Source organism: Lolium perenne, chromosome 1 (genome assembly GCF_019359855.2).
Source record: "Lolium perenne isolate Kyuss_39 chromosome 1, Kyuss_2.0, whole genome shotgun sequence".
NCBI classification, from domain to species: Eukaryota; Viridiplantae; Streptophyta; class Magnoliopsida; order Poales; family Poaceae; genus Lolium; species Lolium perenne.
This window is the reverse complement of record NC_067244.2, coordinates 238,950,818-238,978,477: the sequence shown is the minus strand read 5'-3', so window position 1 is coordinate 238,978,477 and position 27,660 is coordinate 238,950,818. Positions and strand designations below refer to the sequence as shown.

At 41.4% G+C, this 27,660-nt stretch overlaps 1 protein-coding gene across 1 annotated transcript; it reads left to right on the top strand.

Moving 5' to 3' along the window:
- The first annotated feature begins 368 nt into the window (after nucleotides 1–368).
- Nucleotides 369–3,546, top strand: LOC127318403 (putative UPF0481 protein At3g02645). Its single transcript, XM_051348912.2, has 3 exons — nucleotides 369–443; nucleotides 814–1,343; nucleotides 1,987–3,546. Exons 2-3 carry the CDS (start codon nucleotides 872–874, stop codon nucleotides 3,351–3,353), a joined length of 1,839 nt encoding a protein of 612 aa, XP_051204872.1. The 5' UTR covers nucleotides 369–443; nucleotides 814–871; the 3' UTR covers nucleotides 3,354–3,546.
- The last annotated feature ends 24,114 nt before the right edge of the window (nucleotides 3,547–27,660 follow it).

Sequence of the window (27,660 nt, the reverse complement as noted above, 5' to 3'; positions counted from 1 at the left end):
ATACACCCCGAGGATGTATTCTTAAAAAAAATAAAAAAAATCACGTGCCCTAATTTGTGAGCAGAATAAAATAGTCCAATGGGAATGGTACGATGCACCTTGCATACATTGGGGACCGTTGGTCAAGAAGCAAACATCTCTGAACCGGCCGCCGGCCACAAGCGAACGGAAGAAAAGCCTCAGCAACTCTATTGTGTCTGCCAATCTTGTCGTTCGCCTCGCCCGCGCGCGCCCTCCTGTTTCTTAGCTCCATCGTACGTGCTCGCACATGCATCACCACGGCCCACGGGACGTAGGGGCGCGATCGATGGACTTGTAAATCTGGTATATAGAGACAGAGCTAGCGTAGCAACGAACCACTACACTGTAGTGAAGTGTGGGGAACAACCTATATGTACGTCTTGGCTTTCAAGTGCCAGTAGCGCCCTTTGCAATGTTGCCAGGTACTTGAATGAAGTAAATGTACTCCCGGTTTAATTCGATTTTATCCTCTCTATTTGTATTAGCCCAGTTCTTCAAAGAAATTACGTTGTTTTATTCTGTCCACCGGATATATAGTGCGCTTGTTATCTTATGATTATGTGTACAGTGAGTTTTAGCGCGGCTAATGAGCTTTTGAGAATTGCTCAATTTAATATTAGATCCGTGACAAGAAATCTCTTTAGGTGCCTCTGCATTTGAGTATACCAATCAGGCAGATCTAGTGAAACAAAACCGACTGGTGGATAATTTTAAGATGAATTACAAACATTTTTCATGCATAACACAGGAAAATTTACATGAAAAATGCGAACTGTGATGATGTTTACACAGGATAGAATCTGAATACTCCAGCGGGCAGGCGTCTACTCCACCTCCTCAGCCAGCCAGCATGGAGTTTCCAACACTAGCGGCGTCGGAGGAGCTTGGACTGCCGGTCCAGCCTACGTCGGTGCACCCTGAGCTGCCTCCACTGCGGACTGCTGCGGCCGGTCCCTCGCGGGCTGTGGCTGGGCCATCTTGCCCGCCGGCCATGGCTGCTGGAGCAGGCTGGCTCTTGCCGTCCTCACCCGTGCTGGACCAGGCACCAGTACAGAGCACGCCTAGCCATCCTGCAGGGGAGGCTGAACCACAAGCCGCCACTCCCTCGCCGAACGGCTCGACGGCAGTGGCCGGGTTTTCGGGGACGGCGTCGACGCCGATATCCCCACCCTCGGTGATCTCGTCGTTTGGTATTATAGCGCCGGCCTCCCCAACTCCTACACCAACATCTTTGTGGCGGAATGGGCGTCACCCGGTTGCTTCGAATGGCTCGACAACCACCGATGAAGGACAAACTTCATGCAACCTAAACTACTCGGAAGGTACACCATCCTCCAAATCTTTTCTTGCTTTCGTTGTTCATGTATTTCTTTAAATCTCAATCACTAAACGTAGTGTTAGTATCATATTGCACATAATAAAAGTGATACTGCCGCTGAGGTGATGGGATCATCCCCGCCCAGGCAGGGTTTAGCTGGTGCTCGCCTTGCGACAAGGAATACCTTTCAAGGAAGGTTGACATTGGTCCATTTGTCGCATGGGTAAGGCGAATATTGGAGGAATTTATGTGTGAATGGAAAATTCTCAATGAATTACATGTATATCGCTCGTACATTTGAATATGCAAGTCATCAATAATAGACACTTTGAAAATGAAGCTGCCCCTAAAAATAGAAAACTTTAGGTGATATCTTCGTGAAGTCCATCCGTTCTATATGATCAGTCACTTCCAACTTATATCCATCTTGTGATGTTACAATTTTTTTTTTCATAAATGGTTGTGTCGTTGATCGTAAATTTAGAATCCTTTTCCACATAGAAATGATATGGTTTCTTATTGGAAAAATGGTATGGTTGTATAGCCTTGAAGCGAATTTTGAGTTTAATAAAAGGCTCCTTTAAAAACTAAACTAAAATAAAATCTATTTCCAAGGATTATTATGCAGATTGGTATCTGGTATGCAGATGCAGGTCCTTCTTCAGCGGTTATCAACGTGGAGGGTGGGAACAGAACATGTGTGCCGGCCGGAGATGAACAAAGTGAGCTGCATCCTTCCCCATATGAGGTGATCCCGAAGGTCCGTACACAACTCCGGCGCGTCGCGGGCGACCTATTCACGCCGCACACCGTGCCCATCGGCCCTTACCATCAAGACGTAGAGTCTTGGCTGTGGACTGAAGAGAAGAAGAGGGCCGTCCACCATCTAGGACAACGCGGAGTTGATCTCTCGAATCTGTGGCTGGTTCTGGTTGGAGTGCAGTGCAGAGCGAGGGGGTACTACACCCATCTGCCCGACGAGCACGCCATGGATTCGGACAAGTTCTGCAACATGCTGCTGCATGATGGGTGCTATCTGCTTAGCTTCTTTGTACAGTACGAAAGTGAGTCGCCGACCGTAGAACCCAGCGGCAGCAACAGGCAGCTGACCACCTCATTATCCAGCGATAACACGGTGGTGCGGGACATCCTGTACCTGCTGGAGAACCAGATACCTTTGTTCGTCATCGACGAGATCGTCAAGTACTTGACAGCACCAGGAGAAGATAACTCCGCGCTTACGTACATCGCGAGGCCCGTCGAGCACCTGCTGCAGAGCCAGCTCTACATCAGCGACTCGCCACGGGAGGCGCCGTCGTCGTCCTCCCACCTCCTGGACCTGGTGTACTTCTATGTGGCGTCGAAGAAGCAGCAGCAGCATCAGACGCCGACGCAAGCGGCACCACCTCGCACCGGCCGGTGGCGCCGGGCGACGGAGTACCGCAGGTACGCTGACGTGTTGTTCAAGCGCGGGGCCTTCGACGCCGGCAAGGAGTGGACTATCCTCGCCGTGGACCTAGACGGAGGTATCCTTTCAATCCCTCTCCTGCGCGTCGACAGCAACACGTGGACAATCCTGCGGAACCTGATGGCGCTGGAGGAGCACAAGGACGCCAGGCCCGTCACGGCCTACTGCTACTTCATGTCGCAGGTGGCGTGCACGGCGGAAGACGTGGAGCTCCTGCGGAGCGCCAAGGTCATCGAGCATTTCCTGGGCAGCGACGAGTCAGCTGCCCAAGGCTTCGCCGGCCTCTGCCACGGGGTGGCCCTGGACATCGACAACCTCCAGCGGAACTACCTCAAGCCCATATGGCACGACATGGAGAAGCGCTGCGGCATCCCGGCGCACAACTTCAAGGGTTTCTTTCGTGAGAAGTACTGCAGCAACATCTTCTACCGCTTCGTGTTCTTCGTTGCGCTCATCGTCTTCGCCTGCCAGGTGGTGCAGTCGATCTATGCGGCTGTCGCATACCACAAACCCAATAATTCGTCCGCTTCATTCTGCTGCCCTTGAGGCCTTGAGTATTCACTAGCAGAAATGTCCATACGTTGCATCGGGAAAAAAAAACTAAAACGCTGGCGCTAACCCTTTTCTGTGCCACCATCATCGATGCGTTGCAATGTAGACCAAAATGAATCACAGAGGCGCAAAAATGGCACAAAGTTCTCATTGGCATTGTTGAGACGCCAGGTTAGATAAACATGGATGGGATGGTAGAGTGTAATTTAACTAACATTTACTTTGTGCTTTATAATTCCCAAAATCGCATCAACCACTAGTGGAAAACGGGCCTTTTGCACCGGTTGGTAAGGGCTATATGCACCGGATGCCCAACCGGTGCAAACAATCCGGTGCAAAAGGCCCCCCCCTTTTGCACCGGTTCAGTTACGAACCGGTGCTAAAGGGTGCACCACGTGGCGGCTCAAGGGCGTCCGAGCGGGAGGACCTTTAGCACCGGTTCGTAATACGAACCGGTGCTAAAGGGTCTGCCGCGGCAGAAAAACGTCCCAAAACGCTGCCGCGGTAGAAAAACACTTTTTTCGAATTATTTTCTACTCCCTTTTTTTCTTTTTTCAGAATTTCTAATATTTTAGTTATTTCACAAGTTTAGTCTCTAACTACCCTTATCTCTAGTCCAATTACTTACTCGTGCTCAAACTTCCCGCTCGGTCACCCATCCTCCCACTACTCTACCACTAGCACGCTTAACTTCCAAGTTCCTTTCCATCCCGCATCCAAGTGCTTCGCGCGCATGTATGTGATAGTAGTATCATATCAATCCTTTTAACATGTCGATCGATGTCATATTTCTTTATTGTTCGAATTTCAAATAATTATTTTAATAAACCAAAGTAATATTGTAATAATAATCTTGAATAAATAAATAAACATTAACTTTATAATTTGTATTATTTTTAATTATTTTAAATTTTTAAATTTTTAATTTTTTTTTGCCAAACCTAAAACCTAAAAATTTGAAAATCTTATAATTTGCTAAAAGTAATAGCAATCTTTATGCAGGATGCAATTATTAATTTTAATTTTAAAAAATAAAAAAAATCCTAAATTTCTGGAAAAAACTAAAATCTTCCTGCTTTCATATTTTCATTTGGAATTTTCAAAATCTATAGATGAGCTAACCGGTAAACCAGTGAATTCGGATGTAATTTTTTCCCACGATGATTTTGATATATTATACGTTTTTTTTCGACGTCGGATGCAAAAATTAATGCGGTTTTACCATTTTTCAAACATTTTTTGCAATTAATGTGAAAATTCAAATTTGTTAATTTTCCCTAATAGTAGGTTGCATAACATACATGAATCTCAAAAGATTTTATTTTTTGAATAATCTATCATTTTCTTTTCTATTTTACAGTGTTAAAAAAGGCGATCCACGGGGGCGGAGGTGCGTGGGGAGCAGAAAAACCTTTTGCACCGGTTTGTGTTACGAACCGGTACAAAAGGGTAGACCTTTTGCACCGGTTCGTAACACGAACCGGTGCAAAAGAGTTCGTGGCTGACGCCAACCCTTTTGCACCGGTTCGTAAACAAAAGAGGCACGGACAAATTGACTAAACGATCAGAATTGTCATAGATCGTCATTATTGCTTTTCACTTATGTGTCTTGAATAATATGAAATGATAACCAAGCTCCAATGGAGTCACGGAAGACCGTTGAACCCTACAGCAAACTTTACAAAACCAAAGAAGAACAACAAATATTTTTGGCTTTTTGATTTCGAATCAGCACACAAAGCAAAATCTTTTTGGATTTTTGAATAGCAAACCATAACGAGAAAATGAAACAAACTAAATAAGAAAATGAAGAAAACAATAGAAATATTTTTGGTATTTTTGTGTTTTGGAAATTAGAAACAAAACCAAGAACAACAAAAGAAATAAAACTAACATAGATATACAAATGCAAATAGTGGCAGAAATCTTCCAGCACAGGACATCAGGCAAAGATCGATTTTTTCGAAAATGTTCCGTTGATCGAATCGAAAAGTGAAAAACTAATGAAAGTTAGATAGCAATTTGGGGAATATGCGCAAAAATTGTCAGCTCAATACGAAGTTCTGGCTGGGAATACGATTTTTTCGGTGACAACACAGAATCTGTTTTGGGACAACAACTTCCCCAATTCTTACCTCCTTCCTATTAGAGGCTATCCTTGGTATAAAAATGAAATAAATATGATAAGGATAGGTTATTACAGTGGTAACAACTTCCAAGATTCAACAAAAGAGAAATTCTAGAAATAAACTAAGCAAGAACAAAAGAAAGCAAAACATGGATATACAAAGTTCCGACGAAATATTATGTATAGATGAGTGAGATGTCGGTATACCTCCCCCTAAGCTTAGGCTTTTGGCCTAAGTGGAGATCAATCCCAGCGCGGGTAGTAGCTCCAGGCTGGTGGGTCATCCCTAGCATGATCATACCATGGCTCTCGTGAGGAAGAAGAAGCAGAAGGCCCATAGTCATAGTCAGGTTGCTGACATGGGAACCCTGTAGTGTTGGAGGTCCGACTGCACATAACCGAACCGAAAATGAAAACCGAACCGAAAAAAACCTAACCGAAACCGAATTTCAGTTTTTATGGTTTTATGGTTAGGTTTCAGTTAGCAAAACATCAAACCGAAAGGACTTCGGTTAATTCGGTTTTTAACCGAAAAACCGCGGTTAAACCGAAAGAAACCGAACGTCTAACCTAGCATAGAATCGCGCACTCTAGGCCAGAATAACTTCGCTCAGATCGTTAATATAGCACGTAAAGTGAGTTAATTACATGTTAGCTGCTGTAGCGTGTTGGTCTGTTCCCTGCTTGTTCTCTCGATAGGTTGCTAGTTCAAATCCTACATACAGTATGCCTCATCTTGGTCAATTTTTTTTTCTATCCATCTTTTGCAAAACCTTTAGTATGGTCATACAAAATATATATATATATATATATATATATATATATATTATTTGTCCGAAATTTCTTTATTTCTTGTTTCCCTCTTTTCCAAAATCTTTAGTATGATCATACAAAATACAAAAATGAAATATATGACCATAAAAGTTAGTTTTTATTCTAAAATTCGCGTCAACTTTGGTTAATTTGGTTATTACCGAAACCGAACCGAAGTTTAATGGTTATTATCAAAACCGTACCGTATTTTTATACGTAACCGTATTAACCGAAGTATTGAAACTGTATTTACCATATAACCGAATTAACCGAACCGAATTAACCATATTAACCGAACGCGCAGCCGGAGTTGGAGGGCTGGAAAATTTGTCTTCGGCCTCCCCTCCATCATCCTCTACCTGATGGCAGTGCTCCTCTATGTATGAGTCAAGCTCATGCTCCATGAGCGACCATCCTTCCATGACATCAAGGTTAAACAAAAGAGGCACGGACAAATTGACTAAACGATCAGAATTAGCTACTCTCCATGTTGATTTCTTGAAAAAGGTTATTTCATAAGGTAGGTTTTCCCTGTTAGCTTGAAGAGAAACAAATTTGTGTTGTATCATGGAAACAAGATCAAGCCTTTTTAATGGAAATTGAATGTCTAAATAATGCGTAACTAGACTGTGAAAGGCTAACAAACGAGAGGCAATGATGCCTCCACAAATTCCTCCTTTCTCACGGTTAGCAGTAAGACATAAAGCTATAAAAGCACCCAAGTTAAAGGTCCTATCTCGTCTCAAGGCAGCAGCGATGAAAGCTAAATCATATGAAGATAATTTATTTGCATTCTTCTTAGCTAGAACACACTTGGCAATGAAATAGGCAAAATATCGAATAGATGGAAGTTGAATACTTCGAATTTTACCACTCTCATCTGAGAAGCTTATCCCCTGGCAAATTTCTTTATAGAGGTCCATCAATAGTTTAGGTCGCTCTTTCATCCTTTCGCGTGATCCCCATTGTGGAACTCTAATGGCTGCACAAAAATCATCAAAGGGCAAGTTGACAGTTTTATTGTAAATCTTATAGTGAACCATGGGGTTAGGCAAATTCCAACTACATCTAAAATCCTGCACCACAGACATAGTTAGTTTTGCATATTAGTAAGGTTCACCATCAACAAAACGTTCCAACCCTGCATTAGAGATCAAAGTATGGAAATCCTGCAGAATCCTTGCAGCCCGCATGAACTCTGAGCATGTATAAAGAGAAGGGAAAACTACTTCTTCACGGTGGACCATCATGACTTCATCCACCTCCAATTCATGTTGAATGAGTTGGTGTACATCGGCTTCCATCTCTGATTTTTTTTAACAAATCTCATAAAAATGATTTTAAGACAAACAAACGAAGGGGGACACTATGGAGACTTGCAAGAGGACTAAACATGCATAAAAAAATTATCTATGCATAATACAAGCATGCAAGCTCACTTAACATGTCACCTACAACAGCAAAATACTAGTAATACTCCACTAAACAAAATTCTACTTGGATAATCAGAGGATTCACATACCGGAGAGCGAATGCTCCAAATCTCAACAGGAAAGATGGGATGAGCAAGGAGATCGAAAATTGCAAGCAAGAACAGCAATAGCACGAGTTTGAGCAATGGTGATGTTTTTTTTTTCGAGAGAGAGTAGAATGGCAGGGGAGAGTATGTGGAGGGCCAGGGGGGCCACAGCAGGCCTTGGTGCGGTCTGGGTGTCCCCCGCACCACCACATGGTGTGGTGGGCTGGTGGGTCCCTCTGGGTTGCCCCAGGTGCCTCTCTGCCCCTTTTGATGCGAAAAAAAATTTGTGAAAGTTTTTTGGAATTTTCCGAGAAACTTAATTTTTGGGCAATTTTCATAATTGAAAAAATGATTCTAACACAGGAAAACGATTATGGAATGATGAAAAACAAACTCAAAATCAAATCTACACAAGTTCTAAAACATTCTAATATGAAACTAATAAATGGAACATAGGTGAAAACATAGTTTCATTTCATTGAAAATCACTTTGTTAACAAGGTTGATCAAATTTTGTTACCAAAACAATTTTATATAAAACAAAACTTTGCATTTCACTAAATGATTATGTTACATAAATCTTGATGGGCATAGTCCCAATCATGACAATATTATTCTCTTTCTTTGGTAGTGGCAAAGGAAAATGGAATCTCCCGATCTGGATGGTCTCAATGTTAATAATTGAATTTAGACCATATTTCCTATCAATCTTCTTGGGAAAATAAACCGCGTGCTCCTTGCCACCAACATTAAAAGTCACTTTTCCTTGGTTGCAATTAATAACAGCCCCTGCAGTATTAAGAAAAGGTCTCCCAAGAATAATAGACATATTACCATCTTCAGGCATTTCCAGCACAACAAAGTCAGTTAATATCATACAATTATGAGCCACTTGAACAGGAACATCCTCACATATACCAACAAGAATATTAGTAGACTTATCAGCCATTTGCAAAGATATATCAGTTGGTATTATTTTTTCTAAATCAAGTCTCTTATAGAGAGAAAAATGCATAACACTAACTCAAGCTCCCAAGTCACACAAAGCAGTTCTAACATAATTATTTTTTATGGAGCATGGAATAGTGGGTATACCTGGATCTCCAAGCTTCTTTGGAATCTTGCCATTAAAAGAATAATTAGCAAGCATAGTGGAGATTTCCTCATTTGGAATCTTCCTTTTATTAGAGACAATATGTTTCATATATTTTAAATAAGGAGGCAATTTAATAGCATCAGTCAAAGGAATTTGCAAAAACAAAGGTTTCATGTATTCACAGAACTTGTTATAGTGTTCGTCTTCCTTTGATTTATGTTTCTTATCAGGAAAATGCATTGATTTATGTTTCTTATCAGGAAAATGCATTGTGTTCTTAGTATGCTTTTCAGGTTCCTCTTCAATTTCTTCTTTATCAGAAGCATCATTTTTATCGCTACCACTTTCAGTTTCAAAATCAGAGATAGATATACTATTAGGATCTTTAGCAGGTTCAGAAGATTCTACAACAGTTTTATGTTTCTTCTTCTTTTTCTTAAACTTAGTCCTAGCATCATTAGCTCGTTGAGAATCTTGTTCAATTCTCCTTGGATGTCCCTCAGGATATAAAGGATCCTGAGTAGAAGCACCACTTCTAGTACTTATTTCATAAGCATGTTTTTCGCTAAAAGCATCAATTAGCAAGTCTTTTTGCACTTTAGTGAGCTGATCAATTTGTGTTTGAACCATATGGAAATGTTTAACAAGAATTTTAACATCATTAGAGGTTCTTTCCACAATATCATGCAAATTATTGACAGCTCTAGAATTTTCCATTAGGTGATTTTGCACTCTCTTATTAAAGTTATCATGCTTAACAATATAATTATCAAATTCATCTAAGCATTGATAAGGATGTTTGGAGTAGAGAATATCTCTACTATCAAAACGTTGGAGAGAGTGTACCTCAATAGTGGAAGGACGAGGGATTGGCCTACATAATTCTTCTATAGGTGGTAGATTCTTCACATCTTCATATTTAATACCGTTCTCCTTAAGAGATTTCTTGGCTTCCATCATCACTTCATCATTTAATTCAATCATTCCCCTTTTCTTCGGTGTTGGTGTTGCCTCAGGTGTAGTTCAATCATCATAGTTTTTGCTTATTTTGGCCAATAATTCACCAGCTTCAGCATGAGTTGTTTTCCTGAAAACACAACCATCACAACTATCCAGGTATGTCCTAGATTCAACAGTTAGTCCATTATAAAATATATCAAGGAGTTCATTCTTAGCTAATGGATGTCTATGTAGTGCTCTAATTAAAGAACAAAATCTTGCCCATGATTCAGGCAATTTCTCTCCTTGTATCTGCACAAAGTCAAAGATTTTTTGCAAAGCAGCATGTTGAGCACTAGCATGGAAATATTTCTGAAAGAAAGCATTAACCAAACCAATAGGACTATCAATAGATCCAGGAGAAAAATTATCATACCAAATTTTAGTTGCACCTCTCAAAGAGAAAGGGAAAATTATAGTGACAAAGTAAGTGTGTTTCTTAATATCATCAGAGAATAAATTGCTCAAAGTAGAGAGTTCATTCATATGTTTCATAGAACTTTCATTTTCAGTACCACAAAAAGGTTCTTTATCAACAACAGATATGTAAGATAAATCCAGAGAGAAATCATAATCCTTATCTATAATGTTTATGGGAGATGTGGCAAACTTGGCACCAGGAGACAATCTATTATATACTAAAAGCAAAATAAGAATGTTTAATAGAGACATCACGTTAATCCACATCATCTAAATTATTGTGGCAGTTAGATCTAAAAGTTACGGTTAGGATTTAATAAAATATTATTAGTTACGTAACATATGTAAGGTGTCAGATTAGTCAGGTAACATATTTAACTTGCCAAATTATTTCAAGCGTAACATGTTGGCATGCTTCATATTGACAGGAGATATACCAGAGGTGGACTCTTATGCACTTGCCTGTAAACGTAGAAGTATAAGTAGTTGTCCTAAAATAATAACCACGTGTATATTCTACCTACCATGGCTGGAAGTTGTATCGTATTTGTCAACGAAAAGAAGAACCTATCAAGCTTAACATGGTGGTGGCAAGGTGTAAAGCTGGTAGGATACGATCAGTTTGGCAAAAAATACATTGGATCGCTTACCGATCAAACAAATTATATTAGCCATTAAATCTGTTATCAAGGCTATGATTTAATTAACAGATTAGTACAACATAATTTCAACATGTCACGAGTCCTCTAGCTTGCAAATGTCTAACACGCACATGTCCATCTTATATATAAAAGAAAACTCATATATTGGGTAGAACGTACTAGAAGCAAACTCTATGACTGATCGGTCATTAGAAAAGCTAGACATATTGATACGTACTAAAGCCACCTCTAAAATGAATGGGCGATGGAAAAAATACCAAAGAAGATATGTACGATCCGATTTTAGCTTATACTCATGCCTACGGTCACGACATACGGGTATTTATGTACGGCATGATGGCAGTCTCATGGGAAAAAATACGAGATGCTGTAAAACTTGATAAATTTGTAGATGCAAACATAAAGATATCACAGAATACATTCCCTCAATTAAGTATCACAGTACAATACAAAACTTCTTTTTTACGAAACTATGAATGATACAAAACTTGAAGACCATTTTTGTACACGTTAAATTAACCCTAAATGTTTTGAAAATGCATACGAGACCTAAGTCATCGAACGCGAATGATGCTAGAGACACCATCATGTTGCCTAAGCCATCGAAATTTACAGCCATGTAGCAAAAATAGTGACCGATTAAGATGCCAAGTCATCCATGCATGATAGTGTAGTCATGTTTCGTCAAACAACTAATATAAGGTAGCAAGCACACAAAATAAATGCATTGAAGAATAGGGTTAACTTAACAAAGTTAAAAAAAGTTAATCATAATATTACATCTATTGTAAAATGGGACCCTATTATTATTGTTAAGTAGATATATTATTAAAACATGACAATAGAAACTAACACTAATAAATTAGTGATAAAAGGTATTGCAAAATTTGTTTAATGACATAAATAATGGTAGAAGTTATATAATGTAGATTATCCATCTCACGATATGTATTTCACAACATCAGAGGGTCGCATATTTTTTCAACAAATAAAGGAAAATAGATGTTGAATAAGAACATATAAATGTAGAGTAAATTTCATAAACTTTCGTCGAACCTTTATCTTATATTAAGAATTTTTTTTTGTTCCATTAGAATGATTTTAACATCTTATGATCATTGCTCAAAAAAACCATGCGTACTTAACTATATGATGGTTATCCTTGAATACTTACTGAACGTCGCATATAAAACCTGAATAGCTCATGGTCTAAACTATTCTGAGTTCAATTGACCCATTTAAGCTCATACACGGACTTCACATATGTTTGTTAATGTATTGTTTTGGTAATACACTATAATCTCTCACCCATAAACTGGAGACGGTCAAAGATGTATTCTACGCATGTGACATACATTTAGCATATATATAATTTATTTGTATTTTTATAGCATAATACATTAAGATTTCTGACTATAGGTGATGCCCTCGCATTTGCGAGGGCCCCTGTGCTAGTTTATATCTAACAGCTCGTCTTGCAAGAAGACTTTTAATAGCACTTGCATCTCTAGTAGCGTGACATTCATCAATGAATTCATCATCAAGTTCAATATAAGTTTAATCAAGATCATCACTAGGATCCCCTCTAGGCTCAGGTGAACTAACAGGTGTAATAGTATTTTCAGCGTTTTCAATTTGTTTAGCTCTAGCAATTGTAGTGTCTACAAAAGGTCCTAATGAACCACTCTTATCAAGCACAGTAGAAGTATCATCAAAATCATCAGAAGCATTTTCAGATTCAGCAGAAGTAGCAGTATGTGTAGCATGTGGATGTGGTGGAGTAAGAAGCTTACTCATAACAGGTGGTGAATCAAGAGCAACATAGGTGTTCAGAGTTGTACCTCTTCTTGTAGTGGATGGCAGTATAGGGAATTTCCCATCATGAGCCTTCCCCATAATAAATAAATTGAAACAAACAGTATCGTTTCCAAGTGGGCTTATAAATAAAGCTATGCTCCCCGGAAACAGCGCTAGAAAATAGTCTTGATGACCCACAACTATAGGGGATCGCAACAGTCTTCGAGGGAAGTAAAACCCAAATTTATTGATTCGACAGAAAGAGAGCCAAAGAATATTTATAAGATTTAACAGATGAGTTGCCAATTCAGCTGCACATGGAAATAGACTTGCTCGCAACAGTTTATCAGTAGTAACAGTTTTATAGCAGTAGTGAAGTAACAGGAGTAATGAAATAAAAACAGCAGTAGCGATGATTGCAGTAGACAACAAGATTAAAATATTGTAGGCGCATGGATGGATGAACGGGCGCTGCATGGATAAGATCATTCATGTAATAAGAAAGACATGGGCATTTGCGGGTAACAATGATAAAAGCATCCTAGTATAAAATAACCATAGGTGTGTGTTCCTATTTAGTCGTACGTGCTCGCAAGGAGAAACTTGCACGACATCTTTTGTCCTACCAGCCCATTTGCAGCGGGGCCTCAAGGGAATCTACTGGTAATTAAGGTACTCCTTTTAATAGAGTACCGGAGCAAAGCATTAACACTCCATGAACACACGTGATCCTCACATCATAGCCATCCCCCTCCGGTTATCCCAATTTCTGTCACTTTGGGGCCTCGGGTTCCGGACAACGATATGTGTATACAACATGAAGGTGTATGATCAAAAACAATAATTATCCTCATGAATCAATAACATGTTCAGTTCTGAGATCATGGCACTCGGGCCCAAAGTGACAAGAATTAAGCATAACAAGCTCCAACAATGTCAAAAATACTAACAACGGATACTAGGCACTATGCCCCTAAAATCTATTACATGAATGATCTCATCCAATCCCTACCATCCCCTACAGCCTACATCGGGGGAATTACTCACACATGGATGGGGGAATCATGGATGGTTGATGGAGAGGTGTCGGTGATGATGATGGCGATGATCTCCTCCAATTCCCCGTCCCGACAGGGTGCCGGAAAGGAGTTTCTAGTTCCCGAATTGGGGTTTCTGGTGGCGGCAGAGCAGCGGGAACTCTTTCTGGAAAAACGTCGAACCCCCCTTTGTTTTTAGGGTCAGAGGCTTAATATAGTCCATAGGAGAGGTCGAGGGGGTGGCCGAGGTGGCCACACCACCCCTAGGCGTGGCCAGCCCTGGCCCGCGCCTAGGCCATGTGTGGGCCCCTTGTGGCCCTTCTTCGTCTCGTCTTCTGGCTCCGTGAGTCTTCGGGTGAAATATGAACTTTGCTATATTTTCCGAGAATTTTCCTGAAATTTGGATTTCTGCACAAAAACGAGACACCAGGGCAATTCTGCTGAAAACAACGTTAGTCCGTGTTAGTTGTATTCAAAACACACAAATTAGAGGGTAAACAATAGCAAAAGTGTTTGGGAAAGTAGATACGTTTTGGACGTATCACATGGCCTGAAGTAAAATTAGTACAGCAGAAAAGTTCAAAGGCCTAGATGGCCAGATGCAGCCCCAATTGAAATATTTGTCACTCCCTTTTTTGCGGCAGTAGTTTTGCCAATCCTCTTTGGAATCAGAGAAATACATTAGAATTCAAATTAAGAAGATTGCAATCCTGTTTCTGCAAAGGTTGTATTTCTGCCATGGTTCAGGTAGCTCGGGTAAGCCTTCATACACTGATTAATGGAAGTGTATATAGCAGGGCCAATATATGTGGATCAGTGTAATGAATCTATTTGAATCACGTTTTGGGTTCAATCTGTTAGTTCTCTAAAGCCTCAGCCAAAATACAAATTAAGTTTTTTCTGAAACGGAAATGCAAGTTAAGATGAACACAAAGATTAGTTTTCATAATAGTTGATCATACATACATACTTGCTAAGAGCAAAGCTGGCACAGTTTTACCACCCATATGATTAGCAGTTCAGATAAGATAAGCATATATAACTACAACCACAAATGCATTTGCTAAGAGCTCATGGGACAACAGAACAAGACAGCGATGAACTTCATGACCAGCATGTCACAGTGCATGCATCAACAATTTTCAACCTTCAACATTAATCCAATGCCAAGTTTGCCACCGATAATGAACTTTTTACACCTGGAAGTAATAGCCAAGTGGCCAGCTGTGAGATTGACTAGGTACCGTGCCTCCATGATGACCCACAAGTATAGGGGATCGCAGCAGTCTTCGCGGGTAGTAAAACCCAATTTATTGATTCGACACAAGGGGAGACAAAGAATACTTGAAAGCCTTAACAGCGGAGTTGTCAATTCAGCTGCATCTGGAAACAGACTTGCTCGCAAGAGTTTATCAGTAGTAACAATTTTATAGCAGTAGCAGTAGTGAAATAACAGCAGCAGAGTAACAAAGACAGCAGCAGTGATTATAGTAAACAGCAGGATTAAAATACTGTAGGCACGGGGACGGATGAATGGGCGTTGCATGGATGAGAGAAACTCATGTAACAATCAAGCAGGGCATTTGCAGATAATAATAAAACGGTGTCTAAGTACAAAGCAATCAATAGGCATGTGTTCTAATTATAGTCGTACGTGCTCGCAATGAGAAACTTGCACAACATCTTTTGTCCTACCTGCCGGTGGCAGCCGGGCCTCAAGGGAATCTACTGGATATTAAGGTACTCCTTTTAATAGAGTACCGGAGCAAAGCATTAACACTCCGTGAACACATGTGATCCTCACATCACTACCATCCCCTCCGGTTGTCCCGATTTCTGTCACTTCGGGGCCATTGGTTCCGGACAGCGACATGTGTATACAACTTGCAGGTAAGACCATAAACAATGAATATCATGATGAAATAATAACATGTTCAGATCTGAGATCATGGCACTCGGGCCCTAGTGACAAGCATTAAGCATAACAAGTTGCAACAATATCATCAAAGTACCAATTACGGACACTAGGCACTATGCCCTAACAATCTTATACTATTACATGACCAATCTCATCCAATCCCTACCATCCCCTTCAGCCTACAGCGGGGGAATTACTCACACATGGATGGGGGAAACATGTCTGGTCGATGGAGAGGCGTCGGTGGTGATGATGGCGATGATCTCATCCAATTCCCCGTCCCGGCGGAGTGCCAGAACGGAGACTTCTGGCTCCTGAGACGGAGTTTCGCGATGTGGCGGCGTTCTGGAGGGTTTCTGGCGACTTCGACTTCCTCCCGTGCGTTTTTAGGTCGAAGGCAATAAGTAGTCTGAAGGAGGGCGTCGGGGGCCAGCCGAGGCCACCACACACTAGGGCCGCGCCGGCCTAGTGTGTGGGGCCCTCGTGCCCCCACCTGGCTTGCCCTTCTGGCTCCGCCAATATTCTGGGAAAATAGGACCTTCTGCATAAATTCCGAGGATTTTCCTGAAAGTTGGATTTCTGCACAAAAACGAGACACCAGAACAGTTCTGCTGAAAACAGCGTTAGTCCGTGTTAGTTGCATCCAAAATACACAAATTAGAGGCAAAATAATAGCAAAAGTGTTCGGGAAAGTAGATACGTTTTGGACGTATCAACTCCCCCAAGCTTAGCTTATTGCTTGTCCTCAAGCAATTCAGTTAACAACTGAGCGATAAAAGAACTTTCACGAACACATTTGTTCATATGATGTAAATATTCTCATGCTATGGCTAATACTTAGGCAGTTCATAATAAGATACATGCAAATAAGATCATCTAATAGCTATGTCAATCATGGAAAGGTACCAACAATTAATAATAAGCACCATGAATCATGTATATAAGCAAGATTGCAATGTTCATAAAAGAGTATGATAGAGTGGTATCTCGCTTGCCCATATTTGATCAGCAAAACATAAATGCTCAGGCACCTCTGAAGTTCATAGAAAGACTAGAAATAGTGATTGTCAAAGATAAAAGCATCAAAGTTATACCACAATCAATCATATTTTGAGACAAGCATATTACACTAAGAATGACAGTTGTGCTCTCAAGAAAGTACTCAAAGAAAGGATGGAGACTCAATGTAAAAGTAAAAGATTGACCCTTCGCAGAGGGAAGCAGTGATTAACATGCGCTAGAGCTTTTCATTTTTATAAAGACAGAAGTAAAATGGTTTTGAGAGGTGTTTGTTGTTGTCAACGAATGGTAATGGGCACTCTAACTACCTCATCAACCGGACTTTCAAGAGCGGCTCCCATGAAATTTTATTTTTGGGTGGCACTCCTTCCAACCTTGCTTTCACAAACCATGGCTAACCGAATCCTCGGGTGCCTGCCAACAATCTCATACCATGAAGGAGTGCCTTTTTATTTTAGTTTTATTTAGATGACACTCCTCCCCACCTTTGCTTTCTCAAGCCATGGCTAACCGAATCCTCGGGTGCCAACCAACAATCACATACCGTGGAGGAGTGTCTATTTATAAATTTATGAAAGTTAGTTAATTGGGGCTGGGAACCCCGTTGCCAGCTCTTTTTGCAAATTTATTGGATAAGTGGGTGTGCCACTAGTCCATTGGTGAAAGTCCTTCCGGAGTAAATGACAAGATCGAAAGATAAACACCACAAACTTCCTCATGAGCTATAAAACGTTAACACAAATTGAGAAGCATTTTGAAGGGTTTTAAAGGTAGCACATGAGAATTTACTTGGAATGGTTTGAAATGCCATGCATAGGTATTTATGGTGGACACTCTGGAATAACTTGGTTTTCATGTGTTTGGAGGCACGAGCAGCGTTCCCGCTCAGTACAAGTGAAGGCTAGCAAAAGAGTAGGGAGCGACAAATCAAGAGAGCAGTAACTATCATAATCATGCTTGCGGCAAAATAAATTAACAGAGGCATAAAAGTGATACAAGGACTCTGAAGCAATGTAAATCATTGAGGCTTAATTGACTTTTGTTCAGTCATATGCATACGTGAGCATGTGCCAAGTTAATTCAAACGAATTATTCAGAGGAGGATACCACAATATCATACCTATTTATGAATAAAACAATGCAAGCAAACATCCATGACATGCTACTCATATTAATAAATTGGAGCTTAACATGAGAGATCATGAACTACTAGACTTTCTTAAGTGACATATACCTCACATGAACCAACCAAGCATGCTCACATGGATGAGTATATGTACAAAAATGAAAACAAATAGAGTTCATACCAGCCTCTCACCACAATCAGATTGTCGTAGATCGTCATTATTGCCTTTTCACTTGTGTAGCTTGAATAATATGGAATGAAAACCACGCTCCAGCCACCGAAGACCATTGAACTCATAAAGAACTTTACAAAACCAAAGAATAACAGCAAATATTTTTGGTGTTTTCGAATTTGAAACAAGAATAAAAGGAAACAAGCAAACAAAGCAAAATCTTTTTGGATTTTCTTATAGCAAACCAACGATAGCAAATAAAGCAAAATGAAAGCAAGAAACCAAAATAACAAATGGTAAAGAGAAACAACATAAATATTTTTGGTCTTTTTGTGTTTTAGGAAAGAAACAAAACAAAAACAAGAGAATGAAGACTAGAAGAAACACATAAAAGCAGGATGACAGAAATCTGCCAAAACCTGACAGCAGTACAGAAATCGATTTTTACAAAAAATTTCCGTTGCTCAGATCGAAAAGTGTTCAACTAATGAAAGTTAGATAACAACCTGGGGAACATTCACAAAAATTGTCAGCTCAAAATAACGTTCTGGCTGTGCGCACGAATTTTTCTAGTAACAGTCCAGAATCTGTTTTCAGGCAGCACCTCCCCAAATATCATCTTCCTCTCATTAGAAAACCACTCAAAGAAACTAAATAAGTATGTACAAGTATCCAGCAACCATAATATGCAAAGAATGAGTGATGCCGGTATACCTCCCCCCAAGCTTAGGCTTTTGGCCTAAGTGGAGATCAACCCCAACGAGGGTCTGGGTTCCATGCCGGTGGATCATACATGGCGTAGTCATAATAAAGTCCCGATGCAGAAGAAAAGCGTGGAGGCTCCTCATGCCCAGCTTGTGGATGCGAAGAACTTGCTGCATCGGATGACGAGTCGAGGTGTTCCTCGTCCTCCTCCGTGTTGTCTCTTGCACGATGGCCTCCTCCCTCTATGTGTGCATTAACTGCACTTTCCGTGACTGACAATTCCTCCCTGGAATCAAGGTTAAACAGAGCAGGTGCAGGCAATCCTACTAATTTTTCAGTTTTCTTAGTTATTCTCCAAGTTTTCTTATAGAATGTTATCTTGTAAAACAGGTTACTCAAGTTAGACGAATCAGAAACAAATTCATGTTTTATCATGGAGACTATATCAAGTTTCTCTATGGGAAGTTGAATATCAAGGTGGTGAGGTTCCACACCATGCATAGCTAATAAACGAGAGGCGATGAGACCTCCACAAATTCCTCCCTTCTCACGGTTAGTAGCAAGTCTGTTGGCTATCAAAGCACCCATGTTATAAGTCTTATCACCTTGTAATGCAGCAGCTAGAAAGGCTAAATCCTGGATAGATATTTTACTTCCATTCTTTCTTGCTAGAACGCACTTGGTGATGAAATAAGCAAAGTAGCGAATAGCTGGGAGTTGAATGCTACTGATTTTACCACCATCCTCTGAGAAGCTTCTTCCATGACAAATCATCTTGAAAAGGTCCAAGAACTCTTGCGGCGATCCTCTTATCTTCTCGCATGATCCCCATTGCGGCACTCTGATTGCTGCACAAAAATCATTGAATGGCAAGTTGACAGTTTTATTATAAATTTTGTACTGAACCATGGGGTTAGATCGCGACCAATTGATTTTAAAATCCTGCACTACAGACATAGTCAGTTTTGCATATTGGCATGGTTCACCATCAACAAAATCAACCAACCCTGCACGAGAGATTAGACTTTGAACATCTTGCAAGATTCCTGCACTCCTCATAAAATCCACGCACGGGTAGTAAGCGGGGTATACTCCTTCTTCGCGGTGAACTCTCATAACCTGTTGCACCTCCAATTCTTGTTGGTTGAGTTGGTGCCTACTCCCTTCCATTTTCTGAAATTTTTCAACAAACAATATAAAATTTGATTTGGTGACATATAATCGAGAGAAACTACCATAGGAACTTGCTAGAGTACTAAACATGCATCAAAACTAGTTTATACATCTTAGAACAAGCATGCAAGCTCACTAAACATGTTACCTACAGCAGCAAAATATTCAAGATATACTCCACCAAACAAAATTCTACTTGGATGGTTGGAGGAATCACATACCGAAGAGCAAATGTGCCAAATTTCTCATGAAATCTGGGCTGAGCAAAGAGATCGAGAAATCTGGAGCTCTTGAGCAAAAACACGAGTGAGAAGAACCTGGTGCGAGTTTTTTTGGGAGAGAGAAGAGAATGGGAGGAAGGGATGATGAAGTGGGGCAAAGGGGGACCCACACACCAGGGTGGCGCGCCCCCCTTGCTGGCCGCGCCGGCCTGTGGGGTGCCACCCTGGGGTGCTCCACTGGTCATCCCCAGGTGCTCCCAGGTGCCTCGTCGAAAAATAGGACCAACAGTATAATTTTTGTGAATTTTTGAAAACTTTGAAAAATGCACATTTCTGGGTATTAAGTTTATTATTACTGGCTAGGAAATTTTTTGAAATCTCTAACTAACTAAGGAACTTTACAAAACAAGAGTGCTACAGCAAGTAGAACAAGTGGAGGAAGAAAGAGATGTTGTTTACCTCCTCTATGCATATAAAAAGTATTTGTTAACAAGGTTGATCAAGTCTTGCCACCAAATAAATTTTACATAGCATAAGAAGAAATAAACCTCAAATCAATCATGTTACCTTGAATTGTATTGATATGGATCCAATCACAAGAGTTTGATATTCTTCTTTAGGCTCATATATAGGACAATCGATAGTTCCAACTCTGATAGTTCTCACATTTGAAATTGTATTAACTCCACATGCTTTCTCAATCCTCTTAGGAAAATAAACGGTATGCTCCTTGTCATCAACATTGAAAGTAACTTTTCCTTTATTGCAATCAATAACAGCCCCTGCGGTGTTAAGAAAAGGTCTCCCAAGAATAATAGACATATTATCATCTTCAGGCATTTCCAACACAACAAAATCAGTTAATATCAAGCAGTTATTAGTAACTTGAACAGGAAAATCCTCACATATACCAACAGGAATAGCAGTAGATTTATCAGCCATTTGCAAAGATATATCAGTAGGTATCAACTTATCTAAGTAAAGTCTCTTATAAAGAGAAAAAGGCATAACACTAACACCGGCTCCCAAGTCACATAGAGCAGTTTTAACATAATTATTCTTAATAGAACAAGGAATAGTCGGAATACCTGGGTCGCCAAGCTTCTTTGGAACCTTACCATTGAAAGAGTAATTAGCAAGCATAGTGGAAATCTCCTCATTAGGAATTTTCCTTTTGTTAGTGACAATATCTTTCATATACTTTGAATAAGGAGGCAATTTAATAGCATCAGTCAAAGGGATTTGCAAGAATAAAGGTTTCATCCAATCACAAAATTTATTATAGTGTTCCTCTTCCTTTGATTTTAGTTTCTTAGCAGGAAAAGGCATTTGCTTTTGAACCCAAGGTTCCCTTTCATTACCATGTTTCTTAGCAATAAAATCTTCTTTAGTATACTTTTTATTTTTAGCATGCTTTTCAGGTTCTTCTTCAACCTCTTCTTTATCAGGAGTATCATTCTTATCATTATCTTTATCATGTTCATTACCACTTTCAGTTTCAGCATCAGAAATAGAAATACTATTAGGATCATTAACAGGTTCAGAGGATTCTACAACATTCTTATGTTTCTTTTTATGTTTCTTAGATGGAGCACTAGTTTTAGTTCGTTGAGAATCTTGTTCAACTCTTTTGGGATGTCCTTCAGGATATAGTGGGTCCTGGGTAGAAACACCACCTCTAGTTGTTACTTCATAAGCATGTTTTTTTTAGAATTATTTCCCAATAAGTCATTTTGCACTTTAGTGAGTTGATCAATTTGAGTTTGAACCATATGAAAATGTTTAACAAGCATCTTAACATCATTGGAGGTTCTCTCCACAATACCATGCAATTCACTAATAGCTCGAGAATTTTCCATTAAATGATTCTCTACTCTCATATTAAAATTTTCTTGCTTAACAATATAATTATCAAACTCATCTAAGCATTGAGCAGGAGGTTTCGAATACGGAATATCTTCCCTAGTAAAGCATTGAAGAGAGTGTACCTCAATCATGGATGAAGGGGGAGTTATCTTACATAAATCTTCTATAGGAGGTAAATTCTTCACATCTTCAGGTTTAATACCCTTCTCCTTAAGAGACTTCTTGGCTTCCCTCATATCTTCATCATTTAATTTAATCATACCCCTCTTCTTCAATATCGGTGTTGGGGTTGGTTCAGGTGTAGTCCAATCATCATGATTCCGGCCTATTTTAGCCAATAATTCTTCAACGTCGTCTGGAGTTCTTTTCCTAAAAACACAACCAGCACAACTATCCAGGTATGCCCTAGACTCAATGGTTAGTCCACTATAAAATATATCAAGTAAATCATGCTTTTCCAAATCATGTTCAGGCCGAGCTCTAATAAGAGAGCAAAATCTCGCCCAAGCTTCAGGCAATTTCTCTCCATCTTCCTGGTCAAAATTATAATTTCTCTGCAAAGCAATATGTTGAGCACTAGCAGGAAAGTATTTCCGGAAGAAAACATCAAGCAATTCTTTTGGACTTTTAATAGAATCAGGTGGCAAACTATTATACCAAGTTTTAGCGTCATCCTTTAATGAGAATGGAAAGATTTTAGCAACAAAGTAAGTACGCTTCTTAACATCATCAGCAAACAAGCTATTCAGAGTAGATAGCTCAATCATGTGTTCAACAGCACTTTCTTTTTCAGTACCACAAAAGGGTGTTTTCTCAACAATAGCTATATGAGATAGATCAAGAGAAAAATCATAATCCTTATCCTTAATGTTTATAGGAGATGTGGCAAATTTATGATCAGGAGACAGTTTATATCTAACAGCATGTTCTGCAAGCAACTTTTTAATTTTTCTTGCATCAGTAGTAGCATTGCATTTTTCAATAAAATCATCATCAAGTTCCACATAATCTTCATCAAGATCATCACTAGAATATTCAACAGACTCAGGTGAATTAACAGGTGTAGCAGCATTTTCATTAGGAGTTTCAGTATTTTCAATTTGTCTAGACTTAGCAATTGTAGCATCTAGAAAAGATCCTAACGAACCATCATTATCAAGCACAGCAGAAGCATCATCAAAATTATAAGAAGAGTTTTCAGATTCAGCAGAAGTACCAGCATTTGAAGCTTGTGGTGGTGAAACAAGTTTACTTATCACAGATGGTGAATCAAGAGCAGCAGAGGTACTAAGAGTTGTACCTTTTCTTGTAGTGGATGGTAATATGGCGACCTTAGTATCGCGAGGTTTACCCATGATGGAGAATTTGCAGCGAACAATACCAATCCAAGTGAACTTCCAAATAAAGCTATGCTCCCCGGCAACGGCGCCAGAAAACAGTCTTGATGACCCACAAGTATAGGGGATCGCAGCAGTCTTCGCGGGTAGTAAAACCCAATTTATTGATTCGACACAAGGGGAGACAAAGAATACTTGAAAGCCTTAACAGCGGAGTTGTCAATTCAGCTGCACCTGGAAACAGACTTGCTCGCAAGAGTTTATCAGTAGTAACAGTTTTATAGTAGTAGCAGTAGTGAAATAACAGCAGCAGAGTAACAAAGACAACAGCAGTGATTATAGTAAACAGCAGGATTAAAATACTGTAGGCACGGGGATGGATGAACGGGCGTTGCATGGATGAGAGAAACTCATGTAACAATCAAGCAGGGCATTTGCAGATAATAATAAAACGGTGTCTAAGTACAAAGCAATCAATAGGCATGTGTTCCAATTATAGTCGTACGTGCTCGCAATGAGAAACTTGCACAACATCTTTTGTCCTACCAGCCGGTGGCAGCCGGGCCTCAAGGGAATCTACTGGATATTAAGGTACTCCTTTTAATAGAGTACCGGAGCAAAGCATTAACACTCCGTGAACACATGTGATCCTCACATCACTACCATCCCCTCCGGTTGTCCCGATTTCTGTCACTTCGGGGCCATTGGTTCCGGACAGCGACATGTGTATACAACTTGCAGGTAAGACCATAAACAATGAATATCATGATGAAATAATAACATGTTCAGATCTGAGATCATGGCACTCGGGCCCTAGTGACAAGCATTAAGCATAACAAGTTGCAACAATATCATCAAAGTACCAATTACGGACACTAGGCACTATGCCCTAACAATCTTATACTATTACATGACCAATCTCATCCAATCCCTACCATCCCCTTCAGCCTACAGCGGGGGAATTACTCACACATGGATGGGGGAAACATGGCTGGTCGATGGAGAGGCGTCGGTGGTGATGATGGCGATGATCTCCTCCAATTCCCCGTCCCGACGGAGTGCCAGAACGGAGACTTCTGGCTCCTGAGACGGAGTTTCGCGATGTGGCGGCGTTCTGGAGGGTTTCTGGCGACTTCGACTTCGTCCCGTGCATTTTTAGGTCGAAGGCAATAAGTAGTCTGAAGGAGGGCGTCGGGGGCCAGCCGAGGCCACCACACACTAGGGCCGCGCGGGCCCCTCCTGGGCCGCGCCGTCCTAGTGTGTGGGGCCCTCGTGCCCCCACCTGGCTTGCCCTTCTGGCTCCGCCAATATTCTGGGAAAATAGGACCTTCTGCATAAATTCCGAGGATTTTCCTGAAAGTTGGATTTCTGCACAAAAACGAGCCACCAGAACAGTTCTGCTGAAAACAGCGTTAGTCCGTGTTAGTTGCATCCAAAATAGACAAATTAGAGGCAAAACAATAGCAAAAGTGTTCGGGAAAGTAGATACGTTGTGGACGTATCACTCCACCGTGAGACCTTTACTCCACATGATGAGGGATATCTCGCCCCTTCGGCCATCGTGGAATTTCTTGAAGATACTTTTAGGAAATTACTGATTCAAGGCAAGAGATACCACCAAAATTAGTGAAAGGCGCTAATGCACTGAACTATGTGAGACTTGAGCAGAGAAGACATCAAGATAAGAGCAGTTCTGATGCCATATACACACGAACATAGCCTTCAAAAGTGTCTTGGTCACCACACGGGTGGCTATTGTTATGACCTCAAACCTCGTTGATCTGGCTGGGGCAGGTGCAGGAGCCTGGGCTGGTACATGAGGTGGTGTTGATGCAGGAGCCTGCTGGGCAGGTGCAGCAAACGGGGCCTCTACAGGAACCGGTGCTAATACAGGAGCCTGCTGGGCAGGTGCAGTAAACGGGGCTTCTACAGGAACCGGTGCTGATTCAGGAGTCTCCTAGGTAGATGCAGAAACGGGGCTGGTACAGGAACCAGTGCCGATGCAGGAGCCTGGGGAGTCAGTGCGAGTGTGCTAGTGTCGGTGCTCCTAGTGACATCCGTTCATGTTCCGTCAGGGGATCTACATCATTGATCATGTTAAACCCAGCTAGAAAAGAGAGAATGGTTTAGAAAAAACTACTTGGAACGTAGTAATCAGAGGATATAAGTACAAGAAAAGTTACATATTATATATTTGGAAGTGTCTCCAACTATGTAAATAGTTACGTATATCTGCCCTTTTAAGTTTCTCATCCTCAGCTCGTCACCCTTCTTCAGACCGTACTCAAACATGAACTTTCTCCAGTCATGTACATACAAATATGTGATAGCTTGCGTCTTGTAGACATACAACTCATGTACCATGTAAGAGTTCATCACTTTGACATTGCCATGCATAGTGAAAGACCCTTCATGCGGAAACAGCTGGTTCATCATTGGACGGAGTTGATACGTGCATTTTCCATCATCATTATTGCTACATATAGGATTAGTTTTCATTGTTATTTGCCTTCATACATTGTTTTTATGCATTTTTAGTCAATTTCTGGGACTTTCCTACAAAGTCCCATTCATTGGTATTTAATTCCCGGGAGGAAGAAAACCTCCTCTTTCGTATTTTATTTCTTCAGGACTTTCTGGGTCGCTAAAAGTAGACGCAAAAATACATGATCAGTTTTTCACCCGGAGTAGGACCGTGGACGAAAGAATCACGCGAGCGGAGCCACGAGGGTCGAACATCACCAGGTGGTGTGCCCAAGCATGTAGGGCGCGCCACCTATGTCCGTTCGCACCACATGCATCGTTTGGCTCCCTTTTATACCAGAAGCTTCGTTTTGCCTAAAAACCTAAGTCATATTTTTCCCGAGATTTATTGAGGCGGTCGCGGAGGTGAAGGTCCTCTCCTACTACGAGAGAGAGCTGATCCTGCTGCACCGGTGCCTTCGGTGAAATCGACGCCATCAACATCCTCACTCCTCCTTGGCTTGGGAGGAGGCATCTCCATTGTAACGGCCCCGGATATACCCCTACTAGATTTTGTTTGTTCTTTTCTTTTTCTGCATCCTCATGCATCATGCATCATCTCATCCATGTTTTTATCAAATAAAACTATTTTTTTATATATAAACCCTCCTTTGTCCTTCTCCTTTAAATAAAACTCTAATCTCTCTCATATTCTTTATTTTATAATTAAGCTTTACCAACAAATAAATTCTTGAACATAAAGTTGCTTTGTTTTGATTACAAATAAAGTAATATTGGGAAACCTAATTTTGAATCTCTTCCTCACCTTTGCGTGAAATTCAAATAGTTTCCAAAATAAAGGTCAAAGGATATTGTAAAACAGAAAAGAAAACCCTAACCTCTATCTAACCTAATCCAGGCCTCTCTCTGGACTCACTCCCCCGGCGGCCCAACCTCTCTTCCTCCCCTGGCCCGTACCCCTTCACGGTTTCGGCCTCATCTCCTATCCCCTTTCTTCCTCGACAGCGACGGGAGCACGAGAACCGCATGAGTCCTGCCCGACGTCACACCGCACCACGCTGCTCACCTGCTCCCTCACGCGCCTCCCCTTGTCCTTATCTTCTGCGGAGAAACCCTAGCCTCCCCACTCCCCTCGTGCTGCCGCTCCTTTTTTTCCCTCTTCCCTCCTTCTCTACTTCTTCACCACCGAGCGCACCACCGCACAGCTCTTCGTCGCCCCGTTGCTCCCGGCGATCCCAAGCAATGCCTCCACCACCAAACGATGCACCTCCTTCTCCTTGTTCCCCGCGCACCAGCAATCGATCTGGGGGCCCTCTTCTGCGACGAAATCATCCACGACGTTCACCTCAGCTGCCGGCGATCTTCGTTGATTCCGGCGAACCTCTTTCGCCTCCGTGCCCGGCGACCACTCGTCGAGCTTCCTGGTAACCTAGCCGACCTCCTGGACACCTTCCGCCTCTCCGTTGCTTCCGTTTTTCTCCCCCTCATCATTGACCGAGCGCCTCCGCCGCAGATCCTCGTCTCCGGTGCCCCTCCGGCGACTCCCCGACAATGGCGCCGCCACCCCATGGTGTGCGCCGACGAGGCGCTTCCGATGCACCAGCGCGTGCGTCCTAGAACGCCCCGCACCGCCCGGGCTCATCCTCACCGTGCCCGCGGTGATCACCGCCGTCCCGCGCGCATGCCTTCCATCGAGCACCTTCCCTGGGCGCACGGAAGGTTTGCCGCATCGGCAGCCAGCGTGGCACCGGGCCCGCTCGTCAGCGACCGCGGGTCAAACCGTTTCGGTGAGAAAACTTCCACAGATC